Below are 26,625 nucleotides of genomic sequence, written 5' to 3'. Positions count from 1 at the left end.
CAGAAGGAACACTTCAAAAAGTGAATAGTAAATGCTGCAGCCATTGACTGCCCGTACACATCAGCTACTGAATGGGGGGCGTGAGGGGTGCTCCTCCTAAAAATGGCAGGTTGCTCTGCCTCAGGGATGCCCAGCTCTGCCCAGACACTCCTGTTAGTGCCCACCCCCTGTCAATCACTAGAGGACACAACCTGTAAGCACCCTGCCAGTATGCAGTGTGCTCTGATCAGCTGCTGCAAGGACCAATTGTTCCTACCCTGAGAGAAAAGGGACACATCATCCTGTCCCTGCTCCCCTCCTCCAAATCCCTGGAGGAGCAATTAGAGTGCCCCGCTTCATGTGGAATGATCCATTGTCTGTAACAGGTTCAGGCTGACACCAGTGCCTGCTGCTGCTTGTTCTGCACTGGTCCTGCTCTGGATGAAAGTCTGGCTGTGTGGGTGCAGGGCACTTATTGGGTTAAGCCAGTGTTCCTCCTCTCTGCTGGGTCTGCCTGCTCAGGAATGATGGGAGCTTTGGGGAATCCAAGTTGCTTGCTCATCTGCTGGCTCCTTGTCTTATGTTAGGAGGGAGCATCTTCCTTGAGATTACAGGCAGAAGACAGAAAGGGAGACTATGGACTGATTGTATGCCCATCACCATGGAGTTTCTAGTGGGCATAATCTGCATTATTGTCTGCCTCCAGCCAGGTAAGGAGAGGAGCATTTTCTCCCATTCTAGGAGAAGTGTTAGGTGCTGGGTACATCTCTATATATAGTACAGCGGTGGATTAGGTCACGGAATGGTGGGAAGAAGGGAAGCACAAGTTTTAAACCCCAGTTAAAGTCGGTCTGTGGTATTGTGTGTGTGTTTTATCTTTTTCTCCTATATCAAGCCTCTGCCTTTAGCAGGTACTGTGGAATGACATAGCACCTTGGCTTATTTATATGCAGTGTATCTCAATATACAATGTGTCTCAGTCAGCTTGCTGTGTAATGTCTTGGCTTTCTTGGGTCAGTTGCAGGGTTTGGTGTGGACCCCTCCCTACAGATTGACATCCTCGAGGAGCTCCAGTTGGGGGAGGCCACTCCTGGAGTACAGCAGGTTCAAGGACTTCACAACAGAAGCAAAGCCTTCCTTTTCCAAGGTATTTCCTAATGTATTGTGTTAACTCAGCATCCGCAATCGGGGGTCTTCATGTCCTTGTGTGCGCTCATTGCTTGGATTGTCCTTTGTCTGTCCCTTCGGCACATACTAATGCGATGCTTTATTAATGATCATTTAGCAGCAGGAGGCAGGGACCTGCTTTTTCTCAGGGATCTCCTTTCCTCGGAGCCCCAGGCTAGATGCAATACAACTTGCATGTTTAATATACAATGTGCTGCTCAGGCAGGAAATACTTTATTGCAGAGGACTGGACATGCAACATATGTTCTCATATCAGCAGCGTATTAAACCTGCCCCATCAGAGTTTGGGTAACTCCTGGAAAATAAATTGCTCGTGCACACAAACGTATTTTATTTCCGTGTCCATTCCATTATTTTCCAATGGGTCTGCAAAAAAAAATAATAATAGAAATTACTCCGTGTGCATTCCGTTTCCGTAAGTTCACATGTCCGTTCCACAAAAAAATAGACCATGTCTTATTATTGTCCGCCTTACGGACTAGGATAGTACTGTGCTATTGGGGGCCAGCTGTTCCGTTCCGCAAAAAACATAGAACATGTCCTATTATTGTCCGCATTACGGACTAGGATAGTACTGTTCTATTAGGGGCCAGCTGTTCCGTTCCGCACAATACGGAATGCACACGGACATCATCCGTATTTTCTGCGGATCCATGTTTTGCAGACTTCAAAATACATACGGTCGTGTGCATGAGCCCTTAAGCATGAGAGTATAAATGTGGTTAGGATTTAACCATTAGAGCGCCTTAATTGTGATGATTTTTTTTCAATATAGCCAATAACCAATAATGAGACATTTCTATAAGCTGGACCAAAATGATCAAATATGAATTGACTGAAAATATATCGGATATGGTTTACATTACTTTTTATACATTTTTATTTCATAATTTATATTTTTTCAGCAATCTTAGGGTAGATGAGCTGTAATTTACGTGTGATTTTAAATCAGTCTGTACTGATTCAGGACGTAGATCAATCAAAGTCATTGATTTGTATATGGGGCCCATATCAAATGGTTTATCGTCTCTTATACAGTTCGACACCTCTATGTACAGCTTAAATCATAGTAACATGACATACTAAATTGTCCAGTGATGACAGCTTTATATTCTCCAACAACTGATTTCGACCAACTTTCCAATTAGACGATATGTGATTCTCTGCTGAGCTGTGCTGTACAGATCATCCGCCTTAACTGCAAGCTTTTCCCACTCAAGTGTCAGTGCTCTTTTGCAACTGCTCGCTTTTTTACTGATTGATGGCCCCTTAATTAATGTACGGCAGGACCGAGGCTGGCAGATGGTTGATTCGAGTCTAGGGAGGCAATGAATAATAAGGCGCACTAGCCTGATCAGGGAGATTAATGCTGCTGGGAACCTGTGACTTATGGTAAAAACAAAATTGGTTTGCAAAAGTTGGATGGCTCTATTTTCTGTGCATGAGAGATGGGGCGCCCAGGGAGCACTGCAGCGCCAGCCTGAGGTTGGCTGAAGACTCATGTTGCAGGATGCAAAGAACTTATGTTTAGCAAAAAGTCTAAGAAGGAAGCAATGTGCAAGTACCCCAATATAATGTATTATCGGTTTCATTTGTCCAAAAACAGGTTTTGTTTTCGTCTTTGGCACAGATCAATTTTTACAGATATTGCCCATCTCCACCCGACAGTGTCCAAAACCCTTCCCAATGCTGAAGACAAAATCTATGTAATATATTGGCTCTAATGTCTCCTACATGACAGCTGTTAATGTGAAAGGCTGAATCTATTACACCTCTCTAGGATATGGTATAGCAATTATAAACATGTCAGTGTTATACCCATAGTCAGTATCCATGTAATTCATTGGTTTGGCTTCGAGTTAAATTAAAACAAGAAGCACGCTATATAGCTCTGCAGGAACTGGTTAAAACATGACATTTGCTGTTACTATCCTGTCCCCGTTGACGGATTAGGAAGGCATGGGGCTTGAATGAATTTATGTGTACTCAGTATAAAATTCCAGCCTCGCATTTAGAGTCTAGACTATGAGGCATATTTACTAATCCTTTCAGTACACTAATGCTGATGCTTTGGGATAAATTTAGTGCTCCTTTAGTCTACGTTTATACCATTTATTAGTTGGCTTACCGAATTTTGCATCAGAATTTTGATGCAATTTTGGCTCACGGTGTTGCATCTGAAGCCACACCCCTTTCCTGCTAAGTCACACCCCCTTGTCGGACACGGTCAAAAATTGTGTCTTAAACATTAAATAAATGTGCTGTAATGCAGGTACACCAGTTGTCTTGGGCAAATGGTGCCAGGATTTGGGCACATTGTGATTACTAAATCACTGCTGCATAAAGCATAAACTGACCTAATTGTAAGACCTATTATGGGGTACACTTGAGGGTAAATCACCTATGGATACTTTATATTCACATAAGAGATCAAAAGGTAGTACGAATTAAAAGTAGCTGTGGTTATAGAGGTTTCCCAGCAAATTTTGTATCTGTAAGGCTAGGTCTACACAACGACATTTGTTGCGCGACATTTTGTTGCACCAATGTCGCACGACAATTTTTATAATGGCAGTCTATGGTGTCGCACTGCAACATGCGACATTCAAGATGGATTTTTCTGCGACTGTCGCGTCGCAGTCGCAGCATGTCGCATGTTGCAGTGCGACACCATAGACTGCCATTATAAAAATTGTTGCGCGACATTAGTGCAACAAAATGTTGCGCGACAACTGTTGAGCCCTATCTGTCGCGCAACTTTTTGTCGCGTGACAAATGTCGTCGTGTAGACCTAGCCTAAATTGAGATAGTAAAGGATGGATTGATGTGTGACATTACTTTTGTACTGTTTCTTATATGGCAGGTGTTGGTGCAGGAAAAATCACTGAAAATAATGCACTAACATAATAGATGCAAATATTATATATAGACAAAGCCCTCACTCTGATATGATAAAATCTAAGACTCTGAGGCCAATATATTTTGATCTAAACACCCATGATTTTTGACTAGGTGTTGGTGCAGGGGCTAATGATCTTGAAAATGGAAGAACCAATTTAATATTGGGCATATTCAGGATTTGTGTTGTTATATGGATTCTGAATATAGCGCCATAGAAATTTATGTACCCATGCTGTACCTCTGAGTTCTTCGGATTTTACATTCCCACAAAAATGTTTATTATCTGTCCCATTAGAAAGGTACATAACATATTTTTTTATACTGAAGGTAATCTTCTCAGTGATGACTGTAGTTGGGATGTATCCCCTCCCTTCTGGTCCTCAGCTGAATCATATGACAGACACTCTGATTCTCCAACGGACACAGCGTCTTATGTGCGGACAGGAAGTCAGTTTCTCTATTCATTCCTATGAGATTTACATTGAGCCTTGCATAGGAATGAATAGAGAAACTAACTTTCTATCCACACATAAGATTCTATGACATTTTGGGAATCAGGATGTTGGTCACATGACACAGCTGAGGACTAGAACGGAGTGTATAAATCACAACTACTGGTATAAAGATTCCCTTCACTACAATTTTACATCATATATACAGTCATGTGAAAAAATTAGGACACCCTTTGAAAGCATGTGGTTTTTTGTAACATTTTTAATAAAAGGTTATTTCATCTCCGTTTCAACAATACAGAGAGATTAAAGTAATCCGACTAAACAAAGAAAACTGAAGAAAAGTCTTTTCAAGATCTTCTGTAAATGTCATTCTACAAAAATGCCTATTCTAACTGAGGAAAAAGATAGGACACCCTTGCCCCTAATAGCGAGTGTTACCTCCTTTGGCTGAAATAACTGCAGTGAGACGGTTCTTGTAGCCATCTACCAGTCTTCGACATCGGTCTGAGGAAATTTTACCCCACTCCTCAATGCAGAACTTTTTCAGCTGTGAGATGTTTGAGGGGTTTCTTGCACGTACAGCCCTTTTCAAGTCACCCCACAGCATCTCAATGGGATTCAAATCTGGACTTTGACTTGGCCATTCCAGGACTCTCCATTTCTTCTTTTTCAGCCAATCTTTGGTTGATTTACTAGTATGTTTTGGGTCATTGTCATGTTGCATGGTCCAGTTCCGCTTCAGCTTTAATTTTCTAACTGATGGTCTCACATGTTCTTCAAGCACCTTCTGATACACAGTAGAATTCATCGTGGATTCTATGATGGTGAGCTGACCAGGTCCTGCTGCAGCAAAGCAGCCCCAAACCATGACACTTCCACCTCCATGCTTCACAGTTGGTATGAGGTTCTTTTCTTGGAATGCTGTGTTTGGTTTACGCCAAACATGTCCTCTGCTGTTGTGTCCAAATAATTCAATTTTGGACTCATCTGTCCAAAGAACATTATTCCAGAAGTCCTGGTCTTTGTCAACTTTATCTCTGGCAAATGTCAGTCTGGCCTCGATGTTTCTCTTGGAAAGCAAAGGTTTCCTCCTTGCACACCTCCCATGCAAGTTAAACTTGTACAGTCTCTTTCTGATTGTAGAGGCATGTACTTCTACATCAACAGTAGCCAGAGCCTGCTGTAGTTCTCGAGATGACACTTTAGGGTTTTTGGAGACCTCTTTTAGCATCTTGCGGTCTGCTCTTGGGGTGAACTTGCTGGGGCGACCAGTCCTGGGCATGTTGGCAGTTGTTTTGAAAGCCCTCCACTTGTAGACTATCTTCCGGACAGTGGAATGGCTGATTTCAAAATCTTTTGAGATCTTTTTAAATCCCTTCCCAGACTCATAGGCTGCTACAATCTTTTTTCTGAAGTCCTCTGACAGCTCTTTTGCTCTCACCATGGTGCTCACTCTCACTTCAACAGTCAGGAGCACACCAAACTAAATGTCTGAGGTTTAAATAGGGCAAGCCTCATTCAACATGCAGAGTAACGATCTACTAATTATGTGCACCTGGTGTGATATACCTGTGTGAGATCTGAGCCAATTTAAGAGGGAATACATGTGAGGGTGTCCTATCTTTTTCCTCAGTTAGAATAGGCATTTTTGTAGAATGACATTTACAGAAGATCTTGAAAAGACTTTTCTTCAGTTTTCTTTGTTTAGTTGGATTACTTTAATCTCTCTGTATTGTTGAAACGGAGATGAAATAACCTTTTATTAAAAATGTTACAAAAAACCACATGCTTTCAAAGGGTGTCCTAATTTTTTCACATGACTGTACCTTTCTAACGCCAGAGAAAAATATTTTGTGGGAATGCTTCTTTAAACATTCCGTGAGAATTTGTAACAAAAAAAAAAGAAATCATCCTTCAAGGCCTGTTGTATAACAAAGGTGTTCTCCCTTAGAAAAGTTCAAGGGAAAGTAAATTTATGTTGTTGGCATACTGTATGAGTGACATCAACTCTGTGAATGATTAATATGGGAAATAAAGCAATATTAAATTGGACCTGAACTTAAAGGGGTTATCCAAGACTTAACAGCCCTCCACAATGCCTGGAACCGTGGTGCTGACCATACTTATCTGGTCCCTGCCACCATTTTCATTCCCGATCCGTCTCCACATCTCCCTTGTGTGCAGATAACATCCATGGAAGGAGGGGGGTTCACATGACCACTGCAGCCAATAGCCAGCCACAATGATGGCCTGCTATACTTATGTCATGTGTGACGTCACATGTGATGCAAGGTGAGCAGGTCACCACGGTGGATGACTATTGGCTGCAGCAGTCACGTGACCCTGCCAACAGATGTTATCTGCATGCAGGGGAGATGCAGAGACAGCCGTGGAGCAATCTTGAAAGAAAACTGTGGCGGGGAAAAGGTAAGTATGCTCAGCAATGTGGGTCCAGGCATTTTTTGGGGGGAAATGTTAAGTCTTGGATAACCCCTTTTAATTTCCATCACTTTTCCAAACAAAATGGTTAGGCAAAAGTGTGATAAATAAAGCCTTTCCATCTGGCAGTAAAACATTAATAAATGCCGCCCACAGTACCGCAGGGTTTTATGACCCCATGGAGCAGCCTGTTCTCTACTGTATGAGTCCGTGGATGTATTACAGCTGTGTGCAGAAACCCGAAGAGATGTTTTACACAAAAGCATTTTCTTTTATTTACTAATCCTTTAACATCAGATAGACTCACTGCACACAAAGATCAGTAATAAAGGTTCATATAAGAGGAAGAGTAAAGCAATGACAAACTGGGTCAGGTATGTGGAAGTAATGAAGCGGAGGAAGAGCCAGAAAAAGATCTCTAGGCAGGGAGAGGGATAATAGAGATATCGAAGGATCATCTGCTTACAGTGAGACAACCAGCATCGCAAAAAGAGCATCGAAACCCAAAACTGAAATGCCAAGAAATCTGACAACAAAAGAATATATGGGGTCATTTATCAAACTGGTGTAAAGTAGAACTGGCTTAGTTTCCCACAGCAACCAATCAGATTCCTCCTTTCATTTTGGACAGATTCTTTGGAAAATAAAAGATGGAATTGGATTGGTTTCTATGGGCAACTAAGCCAGTTCTACTTTACACCAGTTTGATAAATGGCCCCCATAATGTTTTTGAGGACTGCCAGCCTCGCAATATCTGCAAGATCTGACAGGTTGGACTTTACTCATCTTAAATCCCACCCTCCATTGAAGTAATATGCACATTTATTTAGGCTGGACCTGCAACTTAATAGGGGACAAAAGGGTGTTACTTGGGAGAACAATCTGTGTCTGTGGGCAGTCTTAATAACATTGTTAATAATTAATACCATGGATACAAATAACGACAACTGTTTTTCTCATATAATATTTTAGGGTTCACTCTAGATCTACGCTAGAGACATCACTCCAATGCATCATTTTAAAAACAAATGACTTTATCACCAGCTCTGGTGAGGGAAGTCGATCTTGGCTATACTTGTAGTTTTAGATGCAGACATTAATATCAGTGATAAAATACATGGACGGCTCTTTGTGAGACAACCTCTTTAATGCACCAAAGAAACACCATAAGAATGAGGTACATTTCATGCCTCATTTATGACCACAAAGTTGCTATGCAGCACTTTGCAAAAGTTTTAGGCGGGTGTGGGAAAAATACTGAAAAGTAAGAATGCATTCAAAAATAGAACTTAGTGACTACCAGTACTCCTTTTTACAGAGCTCACTATGGGGCCTTAGGCTAGGCCCAGGGGTGCACCTAGCCTTTCTGCTGCCTGAGGCGAAAACTGAAACAGCACCCCTTCCCTCCAGCAATACTTATAAACACACTTGGAAAACATTACGTATACAGCTACAAAACATACAGGGTAAGGCTACTTTCACACTAGCGTTCGGGGCTCCGCTTGTGAGTTCCGTTTGAAGGCTCTCACAAGCGGCCCCGAACGCATCCGTCCAGCCCTAATGCATTCTGAGTGGATGCGCTCAGAATGCATCAGTATGGCTCCGCTTGGCTTCCGCTCTGCTTGCAGCGTTCGGGTGTCCGCCTGGCTGTGTGGAGGCAAACAGATCCGTCCAGAGTTACAATGGAAGTCAATGGGGGCGGATCCGTTTGAAGGTGACACAATATGGGGCATTTTTCAAACGGATCCGCCCCCCATTGACTTTCAATGTAAAGTCTGGACGGATCCGTCTGATTACAAATTGTACTTAGACTTTAGTAAAATATAATGAACGGATACCATCGTTTGCATTATAGGAGCGGATCCGTCTGTGCAAATACCAGACGGATCCACACCGAATGCAAGTGTGAAAGTAGCCTAAGACAGCAGCAGATACCTCTCACATCCAGTGACATGTCCTCTGATGACATTCTCTTTCTTTTTCTTCTCCATTCAGACCAGACCACCATGATGATTTCTTTCAACCATCTCTTGTATCTGCAGAGTTTGACAAACAGACATCTTAGTTTCCTACTTTTCCATCCTCCTCCCCACCTTCTGAACACCCCATCCTGCATCTATTTCCCCCTATAATGAGTGCCTGTACAAAGAATACCCCCTTATAATGTGTGTCAGTACAAAAAAAAGACCCCTTATAATGTTTGCCAGTAAAATAATTCCCCCTTGCAATGTATGCCAGTCCAAAAATGCTCCCTTATAATGTGTGGCAGTACAAAAATACCCCCCTATGTGTGACAATAAAAAAAATGCTCCCTTATAATGTGTGCCAGTACAGAAAAAAAAAACTTTTAGTGCCCCCCCCGCCCCCCCTTTGAACAAATGTTTCCATAGTGGCCACCTTAAAATGTAAGTACAAAAATGCTCCCTTATAACGTGTGTCAGTACAAAAAAAGACCCCCTTTTAGTGCCCCCTATAGAATGGATGTTCCCATAGTGGCCCTCTTATGATTTTTGCCAGTACAAAAATGCTCATTTTTACAGCCACAATGTCCCTACAGTGCTTTTTCCAGTTACAAAATAATGACCCTTACCCATTGTGTCCCAACAGCATGCTGCCTAATAAAAATAATAAACTTAAATACTTACCTACATTCGCTGGGGCTCCGATCGGTAACCATGGCAACCAGGATGCTACTGCAGTCCCGGTTGCCATGGTTACTTAGCAATTTGTAGAAGCATTTTACTTACCTGCGAGCTGCGATGTCTGTGACCGGCCGAGAGCTCCTCCTACTGGTAAGTGACAGATCATTAAGCAATGTGCCGCATAGATCTGTCACTTACCAGTAGGAGGAGCGCCCGGACGGGCACAGACATCGCAGCTCGCAGGTAAGTATAATGCTTCTACAAATTGCTAAGTAACCATGGCAACCGGGAATGCAGTAGCGTCCTGGTTGCCATGGTTACCGATCGGAGCCCCAGCGATTAAACTGGGACTCCGATCGGTACTCTCTGCTGCCACCAATGATAGGGGGAGATTTTAATTAGGAGGGGGAGGGAGGGTGGGGGGCCACTGGCCACCAATGAATCTACAGTACTACAGGGGAGGGAGGGGGGGCCGGCCGCACTGGCCACCAATGTGTTAACTACAGGGGAGGGAGGGGGGGCCGGCCACACTGGCCACCAATGTGTTAGATACAGGGGGGGGGGGGGGTCTGCCCCCTGCTGCCTGGCAGCACCTGCCAGGCAGCAGGGGGCAGTCATGTACACAGTTCTTTGAGTATATTCTAACCTGAAGCGTCCCCATCACCATGGGAACACCTCTGTGTTAGAATATACTGTCGGATCTGAGTTTCACTATCTAACTCAAATCCGATGGTATATTCTAACATAGAGGCGTTCCCATAGTGATGGGGACGCTTCAAGTTAAAATATACCATCGGATTGGAGAAAACTCCGATCCGATGGTATAAAAGGAACTCCTGACTTTAATTTGAAAGTCAATGGGGGACGGATCCGTTTGCAATTGCACCATATTGTGTCAACGTCAAACGGATCCGTCCCCATTGACTTGCATTGTAATTCAGGACGGATCCGTTTGGCTCCGCACGGCCAGGCGGACACCAAAACAACTTTTTTTTTATGTCCGTGGATCCTCCAAAAATCATGTGCATGAGGCCTTAATGTAATCTCAGACAGACGTGATGATGTTGAGAGCTCTGTGGTTATCATAGCATCACTTCCTTCGTTACGCTGAAGATTCCAATGGGCCTGATAATAATAAACTAGCTAGACCTAAGAGACCAAAATCTGTACCAGAAAACTGTATAGCCTTTGAAGATATCATTAATGAATACATTTGATAATTCTGGGTATGGACACCGTGGAGGATGAGACTTGGTAGAGCAGTGTTCAGGCATAGTTCGCTTGACCCCATCAATGGCATATATCTAAAAATAAATTTGATTTGTATCTTCTATTGCTGATTCAGTTCACTTAAGGCTTGGGAAGCAGCCAGTGCTTGATTTTTATTTTTATTTTATAGCAGGAATGTACAGTATTTCTTTCATTTTGTGCCCTGCTGATATTATACAGCATAATGTAAAAGAAATACTACACAATGGTCATTAGCCGCATAAATCAAAGTTGTATAAAGTACTGCTGTGTGGAACTTATTGAACAAGGTGATATCGGAGTTTATCGCTAATTCACTTGTTTTGCAAGAGAAGAAGGCGCATAAGAGGTTGATATGTAGTTTTGTAGGAAAAGATTCAGTAAAACGTATAGTTTTTACATAAAGCGGTTGTCTCGCTTTAGCTCAAGGCATTGTTTACTCCTGTGATAAAATGGACTTAGCCAACTTTATTGTATTTATCATGCAGATAAAGAAATCGCACAAGCAAAAAAGAAAATCCTGGTCTATCTGACCACTAGCTAAAAAAATCTAGCATTCCGCTTGACAAAGGCCCCATCGGGAGGGCTGAAACGTTGCCTGGGAATAAACGGGTCATCACCTTTTATCACATTTGGAGTGCTGCCTATTCTTTGGATATACTGCATTCCTACTCTAGTAATCCAAGTAAAGGCCTAGTGCCTAGACCCTCAAAACAACTCACTGTTCATATCAATACTCATGATGCTCATACAGTGACATCACCAGATTTTTCCCAGGCTAAGAGTCCTAAATGTGTAGCTCACACCTTTCTTAAAGGGGTCATCTCAAGTGAAAGCTAAGCAAGTATATTCCTGCCACCACTTGAGTTTATAAGGTTCAATATGTACTACATGCCAATAAACCACAAAGGAAAACCACAAAAACAGGTTTTCTGTGGAAGCTGATTTTTGTTCCGATAAAATATGGAAAAGAATGCAAGCAAAAGCATATAAAAACATAAAAAATGCTGCAAAATGCAACATAATACATAGATAATACATAATACATAAACCCTGATGAACTTCAACCTACAATATTGAGACCTAAATGTGTATACACAGAAAAGTAGCAATTCAACAACTCTATTGCTGTACATAAATGCTCCCAATAAAATATAACATCAACATGCAGTTGGAAGATGAGTATCACAGCCACTAAAACTAAAGAAACAGGTCTGGAAGCCAAGTCTATATGACAACCCACTATGAAATGTTATTTGTACAGCAGTAGAATTGTATTGATACTTTTCTGTATATTGTACATGATTAGGGCTCAATATGACATGGCTAGACCTGGGTGGTTGCAGTTCATACCCCCATGTATTATGTTGCACTTTGGTTCTTTTTGGATGTTTTAAATTGTTCTCGCTTGTATTTTTTCCAAGATATGTAATTTTATTATTCAAATAAATATGGTGTTTCCTCATACAACTGTTTTGTGCTTTTGATAGTGACACCTAATGAGACTCTTTAAACAGCACAAATCCAAGACCATCCTGAAGATTGGAACATTCTTTTCCCACACCAGCATCCTAGCCTTTTTGGGGGGTTTCAAACACCAAATGAAAAGATATGACACTTTCTCTACTAAAATACATCCTGATTATCACACTCTGTGGAACAAACTAGTACACCAGAAATAATAACACCAATGCCATGTTGGACTTCTGTACCTATTGTTGATGTATTCGTATGTGTACAGCTTATTACTATCCATAAACATTACACATACATTTTATTATAACCACTGGCAGGATACTGATTCGAAGAGTGATCTGAGAAGACAATAAAAGAAGCATTTTAACTGAGATCCTGGTAGACAAGGAGCCCACAGGTCTGTCCCAGCCTATGGAGCCTTTGGACCTCAGTGTCTCTATAATTGTTCAGGACATTAAAGAGGACCTATCACATCTCCTGACACGCCAATTTTAATAGCTACATGCATTCCCCATGTAATAACAATTCTGGAGCATCTGTTTTTATGGCTCTATGTTGTGCCATTCCTTTATTATTACCACTAGAAGTTATGAATGAATTGCTAGCAGTCTGCGGTAAGGGTACAGAGGGGTGGTAACCAGTTGGGGGGGGGGGTGTATCTACACAGGCTCACTCTATCCAATCAGTGCTGACATTTTCAGACTGTGCAGGTACACGCCCCCAACTTGTTACCTGCCCTCTGTACCCTTACTGCAGACTGCTAGCAATTTATTCATAACTTCTAGTAGAAATAAAGGAATAGCACAACATGGAGCCATAAGAACAGATGTTCCAGAATTGTTATTACATGGGGAATGCATGGAGCTATTAAAACAGGGATGTCAGGAGCGGTGACAGGTCCTCTTTAAATCTTGCCATTTCTGCTTTCTTACTTCTGATATAATGTTTTATTCTCTGTTATTGTTAGTTGCCTGTTGATGTGTAAGGACTATTGGCCTTGAACATACAATATGTGGTTGAAGCACAGAAAAAATACGTAGCTCAGGCTCTCATTGTTACAGCTACTAGGCTGTGGATTTCATTATAAAGAAGCAGGCCTTTCTGCTTTGAAATCCATTAAATTGGTAAAAGACTCTTTGAAATTCTATGAATATTATTTAATAGTACTTTAGTTGCTGGTTTGTATGGTCCACACTATTATGATTTTCTAACTTGTTTATTTGACTACTACAGAATTGCCTGTCTTAGGCCAAATGCGCTAGAATGCATGACCATTTTTAATACATACTGTCACCATCCTATGTTCTGTGCAATAGTATATGCTGCTACACTGTTAAAGAGCTCTTGTGCCAACTTAAAAAATAAATGAACCCTGAAAATATTTCTTAGTTTCTGACTTTTTCCAGAGGCTTTTATTCTTAACTTTTTATTTCAGAGCTGTGTAACAAACCACATTGCTCTTTGTTAAAGGAAAACTAAGCATGGAAATGACAAAGAATATGCTCATTTACATTGATTCCGTTTTGTCTCATATTACAATTAAAACTGATATTATACTGTATATAGAAGTCTTCTCTATGTATCTCATGTGATCAACCATGTCCCCCTCTTCCTCCCCACTATCCCCTGTCTGGCTGTAAGCAACCTCTAAACTGTCTGCCATAGGACAAAAAGATAGACCTGCTCCAGCCAAAAATGGAATGAGTCCTTAGTAGAAGAATTCTTGTGTTCTGTGCAGGTTTTTAGGAAAATACAAACTTCAGACTGACAAACAGTGGGGGCAAGGTTATATCATGTTTTCATTTTTATCTCTTCCTTTAAATCATAGCTTTGTTTGTGAAACTGAAAGCTTTAGCATAACGATAAGCTTGAAATTAGTTTTGTGTCCAATTCTTCTACATGATTCTACACAAATCAAATATGCATCAATGGGCCTTAAAATTGGTGTATGACACTGTCAGGTCTCCTATGACTCAGATTGTTTTATATCTTTTTGTTATCTCTTTATTTATTTTTTCACAAATGTTAGTTTTTTTTTGTTTCTTTCTCTCCCTCCAGTTTTAAGCTTTTAAATGCAATGACAGCAATAGCAAATAATGTTAGAGTGACACTGACCTATATAGCCAGGGATAAACACGTGGTTGTTAACAAATAGCATGTTTACAAACACACTGCGCCATTGTGTGTACTATGCTTTTTTGTATTAGAAGCCTTAAAGAACTGTCATAAGATAATTGTCATAAGAAACAGAGGCATAAGTATTCAAAATGTATGCTTCAATGGGGGCAAAGTGCCAGCCCATATGTATAAACACACAGGTCATGTGTTAATTGCCAGAAGAAATAGTGGCATGTTCTAAAGTTTAATAAGCCTGAAAAAATTCTCAATTTTATTTGGGAGCAAGAGCAGCACAGTGTGGATAGGGTAAGGTGTGTAGGGATAATAATAACAGCAAGAGTAGCGCTAGCAGTAGCGGCAGAGCATAGAACAGACAAGGCAGTAAGTAGATGAGTACTGGCTGTGTTTAGGTAGTAGTAATAATGGTGGCTGTGTAGGGGTAATGGTAGTGGCAACATGGGTAGTGGAAGTGGCAGTAGGGGGATCAGCAGTAGGGAGCAGCAGCTGCGGCAGCATCAGCCATACAGAACATGATGATAGGCAGGAAGACAGCAACAGTGGCATGATGGGGCACCGTCAGCAATGGCAGATCTATTCTTTGTGTGTGAATATCCTCACAAATCCATGCCTCCATGTTTTGTACACTGGTGGAGGACAACTGTTGTGGATCTATAATATTGGTACATTATCATCAAAAGGCTTAAATGTAGAGTTTGACATAAATGCATGTCTAGAATAAGAAATTAACATTTTTGTAATAAGGGGTAATCAAATGTTGTATATGAGTTCTTTTGTAATTTATCTATGGTATTAAGGTGTGATGTTTATGTATTAGTGGCGATCAGATGTTTTATGAGTTTTTATATTAAAAAAAAATATATTTTTAAGATGAATGAAATATGTGGTTTAATAGTATGGTTTTTCTATAATGGAATTTTCATTAGTTGTATACACCAGGGTGAGGTACTATATATGTATGACCCCAAAAAAGATTAGCATGTCTGGAAGAAGCGAAAGCAAAACTCAAGTCGGGAGTTTACCTTATACATATTTGATGTGTTTGATGTCATTTTAAATCTTGTAAGTATAATAAATAACTAGCGTGGAGTGCGTATCCTGGTAATATTTTACTATGCCTGCTGTCTGTGCCGTGTATTCTCTTGGATAGAGTGGACTACAAGCAAACCGCTCGCAAACTGGAGAGACTGTTCGAAAATGCGATTGCTGTCACATTAAATGGTATATTACAGTTAGAGATGAGCAAAGTTATGGAAAATTTATTTTGGCTGCTTCGCCCAATTTTTCAAAAAAATTCACCCAGTGACGAATCACTTCGTCACAAACCACATTTCTTTGTATGTAGTGGGTGTAAAGATGGGGAACGGCGATCGTGCCGTCCCCCATCATTAAACCGCTCAGATGATGCATTCATCACTGATCTCAGCATCTGAGACTACTATTTAGGCCTTTCAGTGGTTAATCAGAGTAAAGTAATATACAACGCATTCAATAACACAGGTATAATAACTGCGTCATTTCCGTATAATGCTTTTGCTATAGCAGGGAACAATATCTTGCACTAATATACAATGTGTTCAGTGACACGGGCATAATGAACTGAAAACGAACAATAAATCTAAATATTTTTATTTTTAAAGAAAAAAAAGGGGCAATACCTCAGTGTTTGTAGAAGAATGTATGCTATTGGGGTGCTGTCATTAAGCCTATGAACTGTAGACACTTTTTTTTTACAAAAAACCTGGATCATACAGAGAAATAGGATTTCCTTGCAGAATTTTGTAATGCAAGTTGTATGAACCAACTGGGACAGTGGCCAGTCCCTCAGTCACTCTCTATGCTCAGTCCCTCTCAGGGATCCCTGATAAAACCCCAAATTATATATCTACCCAATTATATCTCCTTTTTTACCCTCCATAGTGCCTCTATAGTGTCTCAATTACTACTAGATTACTGGCTTGTCTGCAATAGTTTATTGGCATAGACATCTTATCACAAGCCTAGCTGGTAATACAATGGTGTTTCTTCCTTCTAAGCAGAAGGTCCTGCCTGCATACTGCCCCCTCATTGACTGATCAGACTGTCTGTCAGCCTCTGAGCTGATCATGGCAAGCCTCCCACTGTCACGACAATCTAATTGAAAGATGTGGGATCAAAGGAAGGGGATAGGGATCACGGATAGTGATGCGATCAAGCTCACGGAAGTCCAAACATGTTTCATTCTTTTTTTAAACAAAGAAGAACCCTGCATCCACTGGTGACTTGGATGGTCTAATATGACCTTTAGCCAAACTCTCACATGGCCACTCTTTCGGGTTCAGAAAGATTATTACTATTACTTTGACAATCTAGCCCCGGGAATAAGGTTGAAGAAGCAATCATACTCCCAATGAGGAGGTAACTCCTGGTCTCCACCCTCAGAGAAAACATCAGAAAAATCCAAAAGGAAAGAAGGTAACATTTTTGTAGTTACAACAGAAAGCGACGTGCTGGGACAGTTGTCAAGGCAGTAATCACTCCAATCGAGAAACTGTCTCGTTTGGCAATCAATGGTAGGGTTATATTTGTAAACCTAGCACCAGAGATGCAGGCACACCCTCCAGCAAAAAACATGAAATGGATTCAATATGAGAATCTCCCACCTTTTAGGCGAATGTCCTGCATCATTTGAGACAGACACTTTAGAGAGAGAGGGCCAGAATCAATAGCAAACACAGAAATATTTTTGTCTAATGCGCTTGTTGTCAAACCATATATACGGATAAACTGGCCATTCACTAGATTAACCCCTGCCCCACTGTCAATAAATACCCTAGCTCCACCTTGGCAGGCAGAAGAAATTGGGTACTACTTGTAAATGACAAAAGTACATTCTCAGATTCCCTACCCACACTACCAAGAGTGAGAAGAGGACTAAACACATATATATATATATTTTTTCCCTTTTCACCTTGATGTTTAACATAGACATACGTTAACAAAATGTCCTCCTTTACAACAGAAAAAGCAAAGTCTTTTCTTAAAGGGGTTGTCCGGGATTAGGGACCATTGTTTAATAGCGTTGCACATACACACACTTTACATACATCCATGTCCTACCTTTTCAGCATGTTTCTAAGTACCCTTTTTACCAAAAACCTTTATGGCAGGAAGTAACTCATTTCTTTCAGTCAGTGACGTACCGGGTCCCTTGCAGAGGAGGAAAGCATCCTCTTCCGCTGCTCCGGGAGCCCGGTGACGTCACTGACAGCCTAATTAATTATTCAAAAGTCTAGGAGGGGCAGTAACTCTCCTGGCCAAGATTGCGCTAAGCTCCGCCCCTCCAGTCCGGTGACGTCAAAGTGAAATAAAGTGCCTCCCCTAAAATGCTCCACTCCTTTCTGCCCCCATTGTCCCATATATAACAAATGCCGCCCCCCCCCCCATGCGTCCGCTCCTTGTGGTGCAGATATTGATGGCAGCGGCTCAGGAACGGAGCCGCTGCCATCAGCAGAGAGCGTTAGCTGTAACTGTAACAGCTAACACTCTGTAACAGGTGCGCGGCATCCAGATCCATGTGGTTGAGAAGGAGGGAGCTCCCTCTCTCTACCATCGCGCCCCTGCTGCTGCAATTGCAGAGGCCGATCGTTGCCATGGCAACCGGACGCCTAACAAAGGCGTCCTGGTTGCTATGGACCTAAGGCTAAAGAAGAAAACTGACCTGTAATACAAATACAGGAGGCGGGTGCCGGAATCAAATAGCCTGCACCCGACCTCTGTGACAGGGAGCTGCGATCAGCTGCAGTTGAGTTAACCCTTCAGGTGCGGTACCTGAGGGGTTAACTGTCGCTGATCAGCTCCCTGTCACAAAGGTCGGGTGTCGGCGATTCCGGCACCCGCCTCCTGTATTTGTATAAGAAACGTTGGTGGTACAGTGCGCCCCCCCCCCACCAGTATAAATAACATTGGTGGCGCAGTGCGCCCCCCTCCCCCAGTATAATAAACATTGGTGGCTCAGTGAGAAGTGCCAATGAGGGTTAAAAATATAAAAAAAATTAACTCACCTCCTCCAGTTGATCGCGTAGCTGCCGGTCTCCTGTTCATTCTTCAGGACCTGTGGTGACGTCACTGAGCTCATCACATGGTCCATTACCATGGTGATGGATCATGTGATGTATCATGTGATGAGCACAGTGATGTCACCACAGGTCCTTTGCCAGGTCCCGAAGAAAGTACAGGAGACGATCAATTGGAGGAGGTGAGTTAATTTTTATTTTATTTTTTTAACCCTCATTGGCACTGCTCACTGTGCCACCAATGTTCATTATATTGAGGGGGGGGCGCACTGCGCCACCAATGTTTATTATATTGAGGGGGGGCGCACTGCGCCACCAATGCTTATTATATTGAGGGGGGGCGCACTGCGCCACCAATGCTTATTATATTGAGGGGGGGCGCACTGCGCCACCAATGTTTATTATATTGAGGTGGGGGTGCACTGCGCCACCAATGCTTATTATATTGAGGGGGGGGCGCACTGCGCCACCAATGCTTATTATATTGAGGGGGGCGCACTGCGCCACCAATGTTTATTATATTGAGGGGGGCGCACTGCGCCACCAATGCTTATTATATTGAGGGGGGCGCACTGCGCCACCAATGCTTATTATATTGAGGGGGGGGGGGCGCACTGCGCCACCAATGCTTATTATATTGAGGGGGGGCGCACTGCGCCACCAATGTTTATTATATTGAGGTGGGGGTGCACTGCGCCACCAATGCTTATTATATTGAGGGGGGCGCACAGCGCCACCAATGCTTATTATATTGAGGGGGGGCGCACTGCGCCACCAATGCTTATTATATTGAGGGGGGCGCACTGCGCCACCAATGCTTATTATATTGAGGGGGGCGCACTGCGCCACCAATGCTTATTATATTGAGGGGGGGCGCACTGCGCCACCAATGTTTATTATATTGAGGTGGGGGTGCACTGCGCCACCAATGTTTATTATATTGAGGTGGGGGTGCACTGCGCCACCAATGTTTATTATATTGAGGTGGGGGTGCACTGCGCCACCAATGCTTATTATATTGAGGGGGGCGCACTGCGCCACCAATGCTTATTATATTGAGGGGGGGCGCACTACGCCACCAATGTTTATTATATTGAGGGGGGGCGCACCCCTTTACAAAATTTGAATTACAAGTAAAATAAAAATTGTCTTTTATCCGTTCATTTATTACATAAAAAAAATTAAATGAATAAAAAAACCTACACATATTTGGTATTGCCTTGTCCGTAACAACCGGCTCCATAAATATATCACATTACACACCATGTCCGAAAAGCACCTTAAAAAAATATCATAAAAACTGTTTTAAAAAAAAGCCAACAAGCGTTTAAAAAGGCGCATGTCCCCCAAAATAGTACTAATCAAACCGTCACCTCAATCCGCAAAAAATGAATCCCTAAGGCTACTTTCACACTAGCGTTCGGAGCGGGTCCGTCTGATGTTTCATCAGACGGATCCGCTCCTATAATGCAGACGTTTGCATCCGTTCAGTACGGATCCGTCTGCATTATAACTTAGAAAATTTTCTAAGTGTGAAAGTAGCCTGAGCGGATCCGTTCAGACTTTACATTGAAAGTCAATGGGGGACGGATCCGCTTGAAGATTGAGCCATATGGTGTCATCTTCAAGCGGATCCGTCCCCATTGACTTACATTGTAAGTCGGAACGGATCCGCTCGCCTCCGCACGGCCAAGCGGACACCCGAACGCTGCTTGCAGCGTTCAGGTGTCCGCTCACTGAGCGGAGCGGAGGCTGAGCGCTGGCAGACGGATGCATTCTCAGTGGATCCGCCTCCACTGAGAATGCATTAGGGCCAGATGGCTGCGTTCAGGGCCGCTTGTGAGCCCCTTCAAACGGAGCTCACGAGCAGACACCTGAACGCAGGTGTGAAAGGAGCCTAACTAAGACAATCGGTCAAAAATAAAAAAAAACGGTGGCTCTCAGACTATGGACACACTAAAACAATATTTTTTTGTTTCAAAGCTGCTATAATTGTGTAAAGCTCTCAGTCATGTTTAGGGATCTATATGTGAGCGTGGCCCTTATAGTGTGACGCTGTCAGCGATGTTTATGGATAAATGTGGGAGCGTGGCCCTTAGTATGACGCTGTCAGCGATGTTTATGGATAGATGTGGGAGCGTGGCCCTTATAGTGTGACGCTGTCAGCGATGTTTATGGATAGATGTGGGAGCGTGGCCCTTATAGTGTGACGCTGTCAGCGATGTTTATGGATAGATGTGTGAGCGTGGCCCTTATAGTGTGACGCTGTCAGCAATGTTTATGGATAGATGCTGGAGCATGGCCCTTATAGTGGGACGCTGTCAGCGATGTTTATGGATAGATGTGGGAGCGTGGCCCTTATAGTGGGACGCTGTCAGCGATGTTTATGGATAGATGTGGGAGCGTGGCCCTTATAGTGTGACGCTGTCAGCGATGTTTATGGATAGATGCTGGAGCGTGGCCCTTATAGTGTGACGCTGTCAGCAATGTTTATGGATAGATACTGGAGCGTGGCCCTTATAGTGGAACGCTGTCAGCGATGTTTATGGATAGATGTGGGAGCGTGGCCCTTATAGTTGGACGCTGTCAGCGATGTTTATGGATAGATGTGAGAGCGTGGCCCTTATAGTTTGTTGCAGTCTGCTATCCCTAAGGTTGTATACCATGAGTAACTAGCACAAGCATAAAAATGATCTACCATTGTGGAAAGATGGAGCTGCTCCCTGTTAGTTCACTGTCTGCAAACACTGAGCACATGACATGCAAGAGACAGAGCAAGGAGGAGTTTATGGGGGAGGAATATGTAAGAGGGGGGCGGATCTATGGAGGAGGCGGAATATGTATGAGGGGGCGGGTGCAGGGAGGTGATCTTACACTGTAGAATCCAGGAGCTGCTGATCTGCACTGGGAGCCACAATGCACTGCAGCAGGAAGTGATGGCATACATAAACAGATATGTACACAGTCTGCTGGGGACTGTAGGAGCCATGCAGCAGTGCAAAAGCCACCTAAAAACATCTTAGGAAGATAGATTTGGCTACTAACAGTGAGTAAGCAGTTTAATAAAAAAAAAATTTATCCCGGACAACCCCTTTAACCCTAAAGTTTTTGTCACCGGGTCCAGGAGTGACCTGCCCCAATTGCATTGGCTCATCACCAGACATGAACCCGAGTGTCTCTTTACCCAGAGTGTCAGAAGAGGCTATATGATAGTACGTCCCGGGGGAGAGGAACTTTAGATCTCTCCCTCAGGCGTCTATCAATGCGTACAGCTAGAAACATGGCCACCTCCAATGATTCTGGATTGTTGTGAAATGCCAAGGCATCAGGTTCTCAGACAGTCCTTGACAGAATTGAATATGGAGAGCTGGGTCATTCCACTCCGTATCAGTTGCCAACCTCCTAAATTCAGAGCAAGAAGACTGTGCAGAACGCTCTCCCTGCCGCAAACCATGCAACTTAGATTTGGCCAGGGAAACCCGATCTGGGTCATCGTAGATAAGTCCCAGAGCTCTGAAAAATTATCCTTGCCGACTGGATCACAATACCTCCGGTCGGTAGATGAAAGTCCAAGACTGAGCGTCACCCTTAAGCAATGAAATAATACTCCCCACTCTCATCCCCAGAAGAGTTAGGACATAGTCTAAAATATAATTTTCACGACTCCCTGAACTGAACAAAGTTGTCACTTCCCCCGGAAAACCTATCCAGGAGAGCAACCTCAGGTTCAGGGCAGGCTTGATCCCAGCTGCCGGAACCCACCGCCTGTGGTCTCTGAAATTGTGCAACGGCCGTACGGAGGTCAGCTACCTCCAAAGTCAGTCCCTGCATATGATCGACCAGTGCAGAAACAGTATCCATAGCTGCAATGAAAAACAAAGGATAACAGTTTTTTGGGTGGTTGATAATGTCACGAGAAATGGGGAAGGGGAAATCACTAGGTACACACAAATGAAGCAGTCTAGGCCTCAAATGCTAAGGAAGAGGGATGGTGACCTCCTAGTAATCCCTAGGCCTTTCCCTAACTCCTGCCACTATGAGCAGATCCTGATGGTGGAAATGCTCATACGCCATATACCTATGCCCTGCTAAAACTGACGAGCCCTAGGATAGGTAGCAGGAAACGAGACAGCTCGTTCCTTCCCAGATGAAGAAACTTGTGTCTCCCTGAGGCCTAGAACCAAAACACACCAGAGAACAACAAACCCAAAAGGCAACTAGTACTTAGCTTAGAGATGTATGGAGAAGCAGGAGATCCAAGACAAACAAGCTCAAACAACTCCAAGAGGAAATATCAACCACATGGTCAGCAGTGTATGTCGGACCTAAATAGAGTTTCATCACTGATAACAATCAGCACCTGAGGAGAGATGAGATCCTGCCAAACAGCAACATTCAATTAGTTTAGAATTGACTCACTATACTCTCTTGTCTACGCTAAAATGATCCAAAACCTATAGCAATGTTTGGCTATATTTAAACAGTTCTTTTTTTCTTTCACAGCATTAATTGTAGTTCTGACATTGTGAGTCAAGTCATGTTTTTATGTTGCAGCCACTATAATGACATTTATCTGGAGACACAAAATTTAGTATGTCAGATTTATTTAATTTACAATAGGAGGAATTTTTGGCCACTGAAAATGATTGCTTTCGATCAGTTATACACTGTAATCATTGCTAGACAAGATCAGAATTAAAGTATGCACTTAAAATAACAGTGTTTAGAAGAAATAAATACATACTTTTGAGGGTTTTTTTGTAGTAAGGGTTTTTGTAGTACTTTTATCTGGTCTTGTTTCTATAGTGTGCAATTTTGGTAAATAAATCACAGTTTGAAAAAGGCTGTTTAGCTGAAATGCGTCACATCTGCCTGTACTTTGTTTATGGTAATAAAGTGAAGATATATTAGCATCAAAAAGTGAGTGCTGATCCACTTCTACTTGGATGTATGGGCCTGCAACCCTGGATACGAGAACCTTCTTCCAGATTGCCGACTTATTATTTCTACAAATTGTTAATTCACATTCTACGTCACCAGTCAACGTAATTTTTGATGAGCTACAGTATTAAACCAATTGTACCATTTAGATAATAGCAGTTAGGAATACACTGGAGTCATGTGTGCCTTAGTAATGAGAAAACCATTCCCCACCCTTCTCATTGCCTTCTCCCACTCCTTTACCATTCTCTAAAGACCATTGTGGGCCTGTCACTATATTATGTTACCCTGAAATAATGCAGGATATTACGGTGACCGATCCACTTAACACATCATTCATATATTGTTTACAATTCTTAATCTTGATCTTCAAACCTAAAGCCTTCAGTAGGTAATACATTTTTGAACAACAGCTGTCTCTTTCTCCTCATGCAAAAGAGTTTGTCTGAGTTATTTTTTTGTTCTTTGTATGTTTCTAACTAGGCAAATGAAAGTACTTTACAATTCACTTACTGCATCTCCAGTTGCTCCTTTCTCAGATTTTAGTGAGGGTCACATGACCTGTGATGTCAGCCTCTCTCTCTGCTCCGATTATGTTTCCTGCACAAGCCTGAGAGAGAAGATATGTGCTTGTACACGAGATGTCACAGTGCTGGCCACGCCCCCTGCACTGCTGGCTGCTGCTTATTGCTCTCCCTGGGTTCTTGAGGAAAAACATTAAACCCTTCAGCTGCTCAAACTCAGGGCTGAAGGCTTTACTGAGTAGCTTTAGGCAGTGTGGACACAAATGCTGGGCACAGGAGCTGACAGAGGAGTTTTGCAGAGCATTGTACAAGAACAGTTGGGGGGAAGATTCTGTGTGTATCAGCAGTGTCATTGAACAGCTGGGACTTGTAGTTCTACAAATACAACATACTGCTGAGTCTCCCAGCAGGCAGACATGTCACTCAGGGCAGCACTTGTATTAACTCCCTTCACAGAGCAGGTGGAGGGGCAGAGATTGCAGTTATTGCAAGTTAGGGCCAGAAGAGAACCAGGGAAACAAGGAAATATAGATTTTTTTTTTTTGCCTAAAACTTGCTTAGCTTAGTTATATATTGCTGCCCCTCAGATTTACAGTGCTATAAAAAAAAAAGTTTTTTCATAACTCAGGAAACCCCTTCAATAGCATTGCCAAAAATCACAGAAAAAGATATAAAACATTCTGCATAATATGATAACTAAATATGCGGATGTGCATTGCAACATTTATAAGGAAAATATAAATAAAAGTATATTGGCTGAGAGTCTCATATTTTATCATATCAGAATAAGGGCTTAGTCCATATATAATGTTTGCATCTATTGTGTTAGTGCATTCTTTTTTGTGATATTTTTATTTTTATTTTTCTTATATTTCCTATTATCTGGGGAGTAGCATTCTTGTGCACTTTTTGCCCCACCTATCCCACAGGTGACCTTGATTAGGTCTGGTTGCTTGGTTCACACAGAGGTGACTAGGAGCAGCACACTATATGTGCAGGGTCTGCTCTCCTGAATGTAGATGCCTAACAGCATAGATAGCTTTAGCGTAGGGCCTGCCTGACTGAGACCGCTGGTAGGTGGGCACAGATGTGTTTTTTGATTAAAATATATTGTCTGAGAGTCTCAGATTTTATCGTATCAGAGTGAGGGTTTAGCCCATATATAATGTTTGCACCTATTGTGCATTATTTTCAGCGATTTTTATTTTATTTTATTTTTTTATAGCATTGCATCTGAGTCTGGGTTTTAGTTGTAGCCAAACTTTTACAAAAATCACAGAAAAAGATAGAAAAACATCCTGCACAATGTAATAAATAAATATGCAGATTGTCATGGTCTTACCTCCTTGCTGTTCCCTTCGTTTGACATGTGCTGGCGGCCATCTTGGTTTCTGGGTTTTCTTGTAGCCTCCCACCCTGCGGCTCCTCCTTCCCACTGGGAGGAGCTGGATGCCTAGCTCATATATATAGGAGGTCTGTGGCTTCAGTTCCTTGCTTGGTCCTCCTGTGTTCACATGCTTCCAAGACTGCTGCTGCTTCTGGTTCCTGATCCTGGCCTCGTCTGACTACCCCGTTGGTTCCTGATTCCGGCTTCGTCTGACTACCCCGTTGGTTCCTGATTCCGGCTTCGTCTGACTACCCCGTTGGTTCCTGTTCCTGGCTTCGTCTGACTACCCTTCTGGTTCCTGACCTCTGTCTCCGCAAGACCCTGCTTCGGTTTAGCCATCCGTTCGGACTTTGCTACGGCTTGCTCTTCAATAAAACCTTCTTATTTTCCACTTATCTCTTGTTGTACGTCTGGTTCATGGTTCCATGACATTAGGACCAAGCCATGAATTCTGACGGTACAGGGCCACCCTCGCTACCTACGCTGGTTGCCAGACTTGATCAGCAGGATCACCTGTTGGGTCGGTTCGCTGTGGCGTTGCAAACCCTGCTTGAACGCACGGCTCATTTAGCTTCCGTTGCCGATGGGTCGGTTGTCGCTCCTGGGGCCGCTCCTACTGCCGCTCCGGTTGTTGCGCCAGAGTCTACCCTGACACCTGTTGCTGCGCCTGTGGTGTTTCAGGGTATGACCGGTTCTGCCCCCCTTCCACAGCGCTTTGGGGGAGAGCCAACTCAGTGCCGAGGTTTCCTTAACCAGGTGGGCATTTACTTCGAGTTGCTGCCACATGCCTTTCCTACTGAGAGATCAAGGGTGGGCTTCTTGATCTCGCTGCTCTCGGACAAGGCCTTGGCCTGGGCCAGCCCTTTATGGGAGAACAACAATCCGGTGGTTGCCGAGTTTTCCGGTTTTGTTGCTTCTCTTCGGAAGGTATTCGATGTGCCGGCTCGTGCTGCCTCTGCTGCGAAGCTCCTTATGTCCATCAGACAGGGTTCACGATCCGTAGCTGAATACGCCATTGAGTTTCGTACCCTGGCAGCAGAGGTGGGCTGGAATAATGAGGCTCTGGTCGCTGCTTTCTCTCATGGTCTCTCGGATGCCTTGAAGGATGAGGTTGCAGCTAAGGACCTACCAGTGGAGCTCGAGTCTCTTATTTCTTTCCTGATTTTGATTGACACCAGACTCAGGGAGAGACCTTCCTTTAAGGAGAGCCTGCGGAGGTCTCCTAACAGATTGGCGCCTACGTTTGCTGTCCCA

General features: G+C 43.0%; 1 protein-coding gene across 1 annotated transcript in view; it reads left to right on the top strand.

Moving 5' to 3' along the window:
• Positions 1-209: 209 nt before the first annotated feature.
• The window catches only part of NELL2 (neural EGFL like 2), a 394,581-nt gene continuing 368,165 nt past the window's right edge, over positions 210-26,625 (top strand). The window contains exons 1-2 of the mRNA XM_044280375.1: positions 210-689; positions 998-1,126. Coding sequence (XP_044136310.1) covers positions 560-689; positions 998-1,126 — 259 coding nt within the window. The 5' untranslated portion in view covers positions 210-559. The remainder of the gene's footprint in view (positions 690-997; positions 1,127-26,625) is intronic.

Source organism: Bufo gargarizans, chromosome 2 (assembly GCF_014858855.1).
Source record: "Bufo gargarizans isolate SCDJY-AF-19 chromosome 2, ASM1485885v1, whole genome shotgun sequence".
In the NCBI taxonomy this organism is placed as follows: domain Eukaryota; kingdom Metazoa; phylum Chordata; class Amphibia; order Anura; family Bufonidae; genus Bufo; species Bufo gargarizans.
Note: the sequence above shows the minus strand (reverse complement) of the source record. Positions and strands in the feature narration are given on the sequence as shown.